The 11,493-nt window shown below is 38.6% G+C and overlaps 1 protein-coding gene across 1 annotated transcript in view; it reads right to left on the bottom strand.

Moving 5' to 3' along the window:
* SRPK1 (SRSF protein kinase 1) overlaps positions 1 to 11,493 on the bottom strand; it is a 76,842-nt gene that overhangs the window by 3,388 nt on the left and 61,961 nt on the right. Inside the window, 3 exon segments of the mRNA XM_036316116.1 lie at positions 827 to 919; positions 4,251 to 4,320; positions 9,129 to 9,236. Coding sequence (XP_036172009.1) covers positions 827 to 919; positions 4,251 to 4,320; positions 9,129 to 9,236 — 271 coding nt within the window.

Genomic DNA, 11,493 nt, shown 5'->3' with positions numbered 1-11,493 from the left:
AGGAACTCTTAGGGAAGCACTTCACCATTTTCCTGCCCCAAAGAGGAACATTAAGGAGCGTTTCTGAGTGTGCTTGCTGTCAGTGTTGGGAAAGTGATTGTTCTCAGCACTAGTGTAGAGGCTGTGAGGAAAAGGAACCATGGCAAAAAGGGAGAAAAAGGCAAGTCCCTTCTAAGTCAGGTTTTTACATTTTAGCTTTTAAACTTTATTTGAAATGCAGAAGAAATACATATTTAAATATGCCAATATACATTGTCAAGTCAAAAATTTAAAGTGAGAGTTTTATCTGTTCCTTCACTAAGAAGTGATAACGAACTTATGAGACTACAAAGGAATAAAGTTAATTCACATGATTGATGGGTTGAAGTGACTGTGATAGGTGTCAAAGGGCTACAAGATGGGTGAGATGTAGTCCTGCCCTTAAGCTTAAGCTAAAATACTTGCTTGCCTTTTGATAGAGGCAGTTGTTAGGCCAAAGGCTAGCAAAAATTTGCTCATTTCTAGAAGTGCTGTATAGGAGTAACCAACCATGTGCCAGGTATTATACACAGAATAACTTAAACTAATGTAAACACTTAGATATCAGAAAACTGAGGCTGTGTCAATGGCCACATAACTAGTGGAACAGCTGGGATTTGAACCCACATGGTCTGGCTCCAGTTTCTGCTCGTGAGTGACTAATTTCATTTCTGCCAAGTAACAGCTCACATTCAAAGTAGGACCATCCTTTTGTAGGTGCTGGGAACATGCACCCAGCTGTACTTACCTCTTAATTTTAAAGCACTTTTGGCCCCTGAATGTTGGGGAATAAACACACTTATTTTACCTTTTTTGGTGAAAAACTCCTTGGAATATTTTCCTGCCACAATGAGCTTGCGAGGCACCTTCCCCAGAAGTTCTATGATCAATGCAATGTGATCTGTATGTTTCAAACATTTCAAGAAGGGGAAAAAAAAGACATACATAACAGGAGTAACAAATACAGTTCTAGACATTGGCAGAAAGAGTAGCATGCACACCTCTTCGTAAAGCATCTCAGGCTTGCATCCTGTCCTAAATGGGAAGAGGAGGACTCCATCCATCTAATGGAGAATCCAGAAAACCATAAAAATCAGGTGCCCACTCCAGGGGGACTTGAGCGGTAAGTTAAAATAATCTTGGTGTGAATGCTCTGCTTCCTGAAGGTGTATCCTGGGGCCTAGATGAAAACTCATGTTAACAATACTACCTCTGCGATTGAAGAAGTCCTGTGAATATTTCCCACTGAGGGCAAAGCGTCTTGGAATTCTGCCTATCAGCTCTATAATGTGCGCAATGTGGTCTAAAATAGAAGGGTAAGAAGAACAGGATCAAGGACAGGCTGTAAAAGAGGTTTTTCCAAGAATAGCTTTTCAAGGACTAGCTGTTTAAAAGTCACTACAAATAAAACCAAGGCTACTCAAGAGAAGACTGGGAAAGTCAAGAATTATTTCAGGTGGTTGGTCACCTGATAGTAGTTGGCATGCCCTTTCTGGAGTTTAGCGGCTTATCTACACCTTTATTTCTATTTTGTCTCTATATTAAAGTTCAGACAGGGTTTTTAGGAAAGGTAAAACAATGTACCAATATGCTTTTAGACATCATAGAAATTTATACGAATGTTCGTGATGATTAAAGCACTAATATGATTAAGTTTTCACAATACCCTGCACAACAGGCCAAAGACTTACATACCATTTTAAAGACAAGAAATGAAACCTCACAGAGAATAAATGGACCACTTGAAGCTGTAGGGCTAATAAGAGCTAGTATGTGAATGAAAACCCACATTGTAGTCTAGTACGGGGTTGTGTGTGTGTGTGTGTGTGTTAAGTAAAACTGAGCACCAACATTTTAAAGCACAGCTCCCTGACTATTTGTAGGCCATCAAATGTCCAAGTCATGTGGTGCCCGGTGAGTGTCACAGCATGAATGTGGACTATGGACACTGACAGGGACGCGTGCAGTCTGTCATCAGGAAGTGAGCTTGGGACCACCCCCCATCCACACTTACAGGCAGGGGACAGAAACTATCGAGAGGCTTTAAAGTGAAGGCTCCTGGATACAACAGCTTTATAAATGAACTTAATCCTGCAGTTACAGAATCATCGATGTCAAAAAGAATCACTTAGAAAACTTCCAATAATGTATCTTCTAGGGGAACAATATGCTAGGTAGTCACATAGCTGGGAACCTGTGAAGTTTTCAGGTCATCTCTGTTTCTCATGTAAAGGACTCACTGGTGCCTTTTTAAAGGGGCTTTACATTCATGAATTCACTATAACCTTTGGGCAATTTTAACTGAATTTATGGCTTGGTAACAAGTACTTGGCTGCCAAGAAATTTCTACCAATCTTAGGCAGGACCTGCGAATAAATGTCTTTGTATATATCAATTGTGAGGCTAGTTTGTGAGACTATATATAGTTTATCTTATTATAAACTTATTGTAGTAGTTTGAGGTTTCATCTAAAGACTGTTAATACTAACTGGCATAGGAAGGAAAAGTCAGGATCTAAATATCTAGGGTAGACTGTTCTCCCTTGACCCTTACTTGAGACTTCTTTTTTTTAAATATATTTTATTGATTTTTTACAGAGAGGAAGGGAGAGAGATAGAGAGTTAGAAACATCGATGAGAGAGAAACATCGATCAGCTGCCTCCTGCACACCCCCTCCTGGGGATGTGCCCGCAACCAAGGTACATGCCCTTGACCGGAATCGAACCTGGGGCCCTTCAGTCCACAGGCCGATGCTCTATCCACTGAGCCAAACCGGTTTCGGCCTTGAGACTTTTCTTATACATTTCAATTTTCAGGTTTGGTAGCATAAGGTCCTACTCTATATAATTCTAGCCACAATATGTGCACTGTACCACACACTATTTATAGGGAGTCTACAGAAGTAAAGAGAAAAAAATTAATTCCCCTTCCAAATAGATAATAGTAGGGCATTTGAAAAACAATGTAAATCTACAGCATATAGATTTATATGCATAACTCAGAAAAAAAGCAAGCAGAGAACAGGGAAAAATCAAGTGTATATAATGGTGGTAATTACAGCATTTTCTCACAGAGCTTATGTATAGAAAACATATCCAAACTGTACCCACTAAAATAAGCATTTGGCTATAAATTTTCCAAACAGCACTTGTTATGATTATCAGCAAGCCCTACTAACATTGCCCATAATATCCCAGAGAGCCAGTTTGAGAAAGAGCATTCTTGTTTCTACAGAGAGAGCGTGAAACCCGACTTCCTAAAGACTCGAGGGAAGCACAGAAAGTAAAGAACTTATTTTCCACACTGAGAGGGCATATTGCTACTGCTCTCTCAAAGCAATCCCATTAATCCTTAAAACCAAAGCTGCACAAACTGTATAATAAAGAAGATAAAATATTTAAGACTTTTTCATTCACATTATCATCTCTTCTAGTTATTGGGAGTCAATAGGAAAAAAAAATCATACACTCAGTTCTTTGCTTTTACAGTCTCCCAGATGAAGCAACTGACAGTTTGGGCTCTTCCCGCTGGCTATCACAAAATGTAAATCAATTTTGTTTTTCTTTTGGAAAATGGAATTATAAATATTAGTATCATTAGAAAACAACGGCTTTTAATTTTCATAAAGGGGAAAAAATGCTAAGTGGTACAGAATTTATATAGACAAATAAAATAAAGTCTCTGGCCCTGGTCGGGAGGCTCAGTTGGTTGGACTGTTGTCCAATGCACCAGAAGGTTGCAGGTTCAATTCCCGGTCAGGACACACACCTAGGTCGTGGGAGGCAACCGATCAGTGTTTTTCTTTCACATAGATGCTTCTCTCTTTCTGCATTCATTCACAGCATGTTTGTATATTAAAATTATTAACTTTCAGACAAAGTTGCAGGTATAACTGAGCAACAAGTTGATCAACAGGTAGATTCAAACTGAGTAAAGAATGAATCACCACTGGTTTATATAGAAAGAAAGATAACTAGATATTTTAGAAGAACACAAATTTTAGTTTACCCAATTGTGGCCTCCTTTAATCCTCATCTAGAGTTATTTAATATTTATTATAAAATATCTAGTATATCTAATACCTAACATAAAACATATTTCTGTATTTTCTGAAATTTATATATTTTTAGCACACTAAAAAGACTAAGGCTCTTCAGTACTAATAAATGATGTGAGCCACATGTGGAAAGTGTAACTACCACCCACAAACAATCACAGTTAAGGGGACTCACCTTCATCTCGAGTATACTCTTCCCCTGAATGAGGTTCAAACAAATAGTCACCAGTGGCCAGTTCAAAGGCCTAAGAAAAAGAGGACAGCGTATGAAAACACTAATAAAAAAAAGACCTTTGGGAAGCTTATTTTTATTTGGCTCAATATTAAGTAACCTGCAGATAATCATTTAAAAAATATCTAAGAGATTATTCCTCAAGAGCTTTCCTCCTACACCCATATCTTAATAAAATGGAGCAGGAAAATAGTGAAAACTCAGTTAATATCAACATGTAGATTACTCCATGCCCTCCCCACCTCCCGCCAAATCAGTAATTAAGCTCTCAAATTTCTCTTTTTGCTCAGAGGGGGCACACCTGGACAGTAAAGTGATTTTTTATTATTAAATTTTCGTGAGAAGAGCAAGTCTTACATTATAATTTTACATGGCTAGAAATTGAGATTCTGTATCCAAAACTGAAACCAAAAAATTCAGACATTTTTCTACCTATAACTCTTTAGTGCTTGGCAAAAAGTACATTTTAAAGTTCTGCGTTGGAAAGCACTCCCTAACCTATCCCAGACAGTGTTCCCAATTCTCAGTCCTATGGAAAATCAGAAAAAGATTATGTGTAAATGGAATCAGGAGCAACTCAGAATCTGTGTCACTAACCAGGAAAAGAAAGGCAGTCTCCTACCACAGACAGCCTCTTATAAATGGTTTTAAAGAGTATCTGAAAGAAAGTGATTTCCTATGGAATAAATGCCAAGCAGTATGAAAAGACAGCATCTGAGTGATGGGGCTATGTTAAATTTTCATTGATTAAAATGGATTAAAAAACAATAGAACAGTTTTAAAAGAACATTATTGATATAAAAGTGAAGTCAGCCCAGCTGGCCTGGCTCAGTGGCTGAGCGTTGACCTATGAAGCAGGAGGTCATGCGATTCCAGTCAGGGCACATGCCCAGGTTGTGGGCTTGATCCCCAGTGTGGAGTGTGCAGGAGGCAGCCAATGAATGATACTCTTGTCATTGATGTTTTTCTCTCTCTCTCCCTTCCTCTCTGAAATCACTAAAAATATATATTAAAAATAATAATAAAAGTGAAGTAAAAAAAGTTAAGTGCTAATCGTGGGACAACTTTGATTGACTCAATGGCATTAAGTAGTTCAGACAATCTCAAAGACTGTGGGGTGGATTTAGTTGGGGCACATTCTCAATTGAGACTCATGTTTAGGTCTCAGTGGTTTGCTCGTGTCAGATTTTGCAGTTTCAGGATAAGACAGACTTTCTTAAAACAGTATCTGTGGGCTGTATTACCACCCAGAGAAAGGCCACAAAATCAGAAGGTTTAGGACAGTGATGGTGAACCTTTTGAGCTCGGCATGTCAGCATTTTGAAAAACCCTAACTTAACTCTGGTGCCGTGTCACATATAGAAATTTTTGATATTTGCAACCATAGTAAAACAAAGACTTATATTTTTGATATTTATCTTATATATTTAAATGCCATTTAACAAAGAAAAATCAACCAAAAAAATGAGTTCGCGTGTCACCTCTGACACGTGTGTCATAGGTTCGCCATCACTGGTTTAGGGATGCTATGGCTTCTTGCCAGGTATAGCTTGTTTTACATTCCAGCAGCTCACTATGAAACTGAACCACACTGATAGAGCAGCTACTGGTGCTACCCTCTAATTGCCCTGAGGTTTATAGTCCCAATGCAGAACAGAAACCAACTGTGATTCTTATTCACCAAAATTTGTCTATCTTCTGAAACCAGTACTTTAATTCTTCAATGTCTCATAGTGGGAGGACAGTAAAGATACTGAAATTAAAGCTTACAAAAATATATTAAAAATTCTAAAACTTAAATTTTCTAATTTTTTTCATCTAGATATTTACATCTAGTTAAAGTTCTCTAAGAGTTTTATTTTCTAAACATAAGGTAGTTGTTAGTAGTTATAATTTTATTAAAACAGCAAAAAACCTAACCAAACGATTACATTAGAACTGAAAGCTAGCAGGAGCTCTAGATAATAAAACACCTAGTTAAACACATTTCCTTTGCAGATGAAAAAACTGTGCCCCAACGGAAAGGCAAAGCTCATCCCCCAATCCGGGGCTCCCAACTCCCACTCATGCCTGTCCCACACTAACCAGAGGCTGTTCAGCATCACTCAGGGTCACAGACACAGGCAAAATCAGTTATAAAAGGAATATTAGAAAGTGAAAGAAACCAACCTAAAAGGCTACATACTGTAGGATTTCAAGCTGACACTCTGGAAAAGGCAAAACTATAGAGACAATAGAAAGCTCAGTGGCCAAGGGTTGAGGGAAGGGAGGGAGGGAGGGGAAGAAGGATGAATAGGCAGAGCACAGAGGATTTTTAGGGCAGTGAAACTATTCTACCTGATGCTATAATGGTTGATACATGTCATTATAAGGTTGTTAAGATCCACAGACTGGAGAATTAAAAACATCTATTCTTTATTGATTCTTAATGTTCGTCACAGAACATTAACATAACATTTATGTTACTGCCCATCTAAACTTGGTCATCTCAATCACTAGTGGTATAGGCGTTCTCATAACTTGTCTCTTTATCTCTCAGAAAGGGCCCCGATCTTTCTATCAATTAATTACACTGGATGCAAGAACCATCTCTTGGGGCATCTCTGATAATCTAGGATTTATTTTTATTCTCTGATTATGGCCAAACTTTAGGCAACACTTCTAAACCTATCAGCAAAATGAGAGAAGCTTGGGGCATAAGTTCTCATAAGACTATCTCATGTCAAATAAGTGCTTCCCCCCCTCATCAAGAAAATTCCTGCACATGAGCTGGTCCAAATAGGAGGCAAGGTTAATTCCCTCACTTCTTAAGCCTGACATAGTAAATACTATGTTAAATGGCAAGCAGGATCCACTACCCTCAAATAATCAGCCTACTACTAAGAACCACTTCATAAATAATATTATTTATTATCATAATAAACAGATACCATCTAGCTATATTTTGTAGTTGGTGATGTTGCTCACTTATTTTCTCTAACAATAAATTTAAAGCTTAAAGGCAGGGGTGGGGAACTTTTTTTATCCCAAGGGTCATCTGGATATTTATGACATCATTTGTGGGCCATACTAAATTATCAGCTTAAAAATTAGCCTGCTGCTCATTGAGCATTGACCCATGAACCAAGAGGTCACTGGTTCGATTCCCAGTCAGGGCACATGCATGGGTTGTGGGCTCGATCCCCAGTGGGGGCATGCAGGAGGCAGCTGCTCAATGATGTTTCTCTCTCATCGATGTTCCTCTCTCTCTATCCTTCTCCTTTCTTTTCTCTCTAAAAATCAATAAATACATGTTTAAAAAAAGTTAGCCTGTTATATTTGGTCAAACATTTAATTAACTCACCCCCAATGCCTTGCTTGGCAGGACCAGACCAAATGATTTCACAGGCTTTATACGGCCCGCAGGCCAGACATTCCCCACCCCTGCTTTAAGGTATGGCAAGAAAGAAGTCAGATTTTATGTGTAAAATCTTGTGTGTAAAATACCAAACCTTACTTTATTTCAGAGTCCTCCACTTCAAAAGTCAATGATATGTCCTAACAAATGATTTATAAAGTTATGCCATATTAACAACATGGTTTTTAACTCTGTTACCTTTGAAAGACAGCTTTTCAGGAATGTAGATGTCAAAAATCTATGACTAAAACAGGTGGAGATTTATGCCTTGTCCTTTCTCTTTCAAGTTTTCCAGAGTTGATTGTGAATACTAAATGTTAATTAAAATGAATTTAATGTATTTCTTGCTTAGTTAAACACATCTGATGGTCCACAAATATTTCTTAAGTACTGTTGCATAATAAATAATTTGTTTGGTCTTTGTTCCTGTTTCCTGGGAGATAGCATCTAAATTTCCAAGCGATCAGGGTGTTTTTTTGTTATTCACAATGGAACACTGGGCCATACTTAAATTTATACTAATGAGGTGACTCATGATGAGCCTGAGTTCTGTGAGTCATTCTAGTGAACTATCAAATCTGAAATGATAGTGGAATCTCCCAATGTGTGGCCAGTTGGCCAGAAGTACAGGTGGCCTGTGGGCCTCAGAGGCAGCCTTGAGGCGAACTATGCCCTTAACTTGTGAAATCTGTGACAACTCTAGGTATTTAGCATCAGAACTCCATTGTAAACACACAGGCAAAATGTGCCAGGGTCTTAACCAGACACTTGCTATACATAACACACATGACTCCTGCTGGCTCTTATAACCTAGTGGAAGAGAAACAAGCAAATAAACACACAATTACAAGTAAAGAGTATACTCCATTTCAGGAAACAATATAACACATTCCAACATGAGGCTATTTGCGGGAAATCATTTAGTAGCAACTAAATCTAACCATTTGAATAGTTGCTTGCCTGGGACACAGCAGCAACTTATGAGTGACTGAGCTTCACATTTTATGAAGTGCAAAGATGTCTGAGTAACTTCAACTTTACAGACTGAAACAGTTTCCAGGGGTTTCCTTATTCTGAAAATAAGATCAGAGCCAAAGGGGAAGGGTACTTGTAACACCCTAACAAAAGCGACACTACCTCAGAGTAGTTGTTTACAATCCACCTGGACCCACCCCCAACTTTCGTAAGAAACATTTGGTTCCTTCACCTAACAGGAATTCGGTAGGAACCAAATGGAAAGCTAGATGTTTACATCCAGCTTTTGAATTCAGACCTCTCCAGACACAGGATTTAGAGTACTAGTGATAAGTCACACAAAAAGTACTTTTTCACTTTCTTAATTTGCTGGTCTACTGAAATGAGCAAACAGGGCAAGGCATGTTATTACCAAATAACAAGTGAAGGAAAAAGGGAAAAAACATTACCATGCATGCCGTGCTCCAAATGTCGGCAGGGGTACTATAGCCAGATCCTATCAGAACTTCCAAGGAGCGATACTGTCTTGTTTGAATATCTTCAGTGAAATGTTTATGCTGAGTAAATACAGAAGGAAACAGTATTTTAAAATTAATTTAGTCTAAAAAGTAACAAGTCATGATTGCTTAATAACGGAGATTAAAATAAATTCTCTAAATTTTTCCTAAACCAGTTTTTATTTAGCTAATCTGTTAAGTATCATTTTGATGCTATTACCTCCAAACAGCACTTTGCTTTACAGTCTACTCTGAATTATTTTGCAAACATATGAATTTAAACTTTATATACACAGGTTAGAGAAAAACAATTTATTTTTAAGATGTAGGTTTCAAGTTTTAAGAACCTTAAAAAACAGCACCTATGAAGAATTCCTGAGAGTGACATCAGCATCATGGCAGAGTGAGACATAATCTTGGTCTGCCCCCTTCAATCTACAATGACTGGAATGCTGATCAGCACACTGATAGATGCGTGAGAGATCCACACATCTGTCATCTGAGGTAGGTGAATTGGAATGCAAGGAAAGGTAGAATCAGAGGACCAGCAGTGAGGATGCCTGATACCCCGTCCTTCAGTGGCAGCTGAGTCCACACTCCAGTGGGCATGGCAGCATCAGTGGAGAAGGGGCTCATGACTACACCCACAAACCCCAGAAAAGGAAAAAGGCAGCAGCAACTCTGGCTCCCTCCCCTGGCTGCAGCAGTGCCTGTGACCCTGGCTCCCCTGCCATGGTGGTGGCACCCGAGACGCAGACAACTCTGGACACAGTGGGGCACACATCATCCTGGTGACTCCAGCTAAAACTGTGGCTGCAGCAACACTGGAAGGCACCAGTGACCCTGGAGGCACAAGCTGCTACCAAGACAGCCTGTGATATCTCTGACAGCAGCTGTGGAGGGTAGAAAATACTAACTCTTGGGCTGGCTAGAAGGGGTCAATAGGAGGGAAAAGGGGGCATATAGAATACTTTCAACAATAAAGATTTAAAAAGAAAGAAAGAAAATGCTAGCTGTCATATACCCAGAGTCCACTCAGGTAAGAGAAACCAAAAACTTGTGCTATAGTGCCACCTCTTGGAAAACAAAAGAGGCCTCTAAGTACCAACTTGTTGAATTGTTAAAATTAAACAAAGCTGTACCTAAGCAAGAAAAGTGTTCATTACTTCAAATGCGCCAGCAGAGGAATCAAACACCATGGATAATCACAGTAACACAGTAGTATAAAAATAAAATGACATTTGCCAGCAACCAAACTCAGTGTCATGGAAGACTGATCTAAATGACACAGAATTCAAAATAGCTGTCATAAAACAAAATTCAACGAGATACAAGAAAACTCAGAAAGGCAGTCCAATGAGTTCAATAATAAAATTACTGAACAAAAGGAGTGCTGAACAAAAGATACTGAAACTCTAAAAAAGAACCAAACAAAAAATCTGGAGCTGAAAAACTCAACAAATAAGATAAAGAATACATTAGAAAGCACTGGAATTAGAGTAGACTGGCTGGAAATGAGAATTAGCAGGCTCAAATATAGGAATCTACAGATGATTCAGGGGGAAGAGCAGAGAGAACTAAGATTTTAAAAAGACATGCAACTCTAGGAGAACTATCCCACTCCATCAGAAAGGGCAAAATAAGAACAAGTATCCCAAAAAGGAGAAGTGATGGAGAAGGGGACAGAGAGGCTATTAAAGAAATAATAGATAAGAAGTTTCCAAACCTGGATGAGTTGGACATACAGGGAGGTCAAAGAACACCTAATTATCTCAATACAAAGAGACATTCTCTAAAACACATTATATTAAACTGTCAAAAGTCAATGCTAAAGAATTGTAAAGGCAGCCAGGGAAAAAGAAGAAAATAACCCAGACAGGAACCCTCATCAGGCTAGGAGTGGAAGGACATATCGAAAATACTGAAAGATTAAAACTGCCAGCCAAGCCCTGGCCAGGAGGCTCAAGTTGGTTGTAGTGTTGTCCCCGTACACCAAAAAGGTGGCAGGTTCCATTCCTGCCTGGAGCAACTGATTGATGTTTCTCTCTCTCATTGGTGTTTCTGTCTCTTTCTCTCAAATCAATTAAAAACAAAACATACTTTAGGGTAAGGATGAAAACAACAACAAACTGCCAGCCAAGAATAATTTATGGAGTAAAGTTATCCTTAGATTTGAAGGAGAAATGCTTTCCAAGACAAAACAAAAGCTGATAAGAAATGCTAATATAATGTTAAAAACCAATGTTACCTCAATTAAAGAAAAGAATTCTCACCCTCATCCTCCTCTCCCCATCACCCCACCAAAAAAATCAAACAG

This window comes from Myotis myotis, unplaced genomic scaffold, assembly GCF_014108235.1.
Source record: "Myotis myotis isolate mMyoMyo1 unplaced genomic scaffold, mMyoMyo1.p scaffold_m19_p_7, whole genome shotgun sequence".
NCBI lineage: Eukaryota > Metazoa > Chordata > Mammalia > Chiroptera > Vespertilionidae > Myotis > Myotis myotis.
This window is presented reverse-complemented; position numbering and strand designations above follow the sequence as displayed.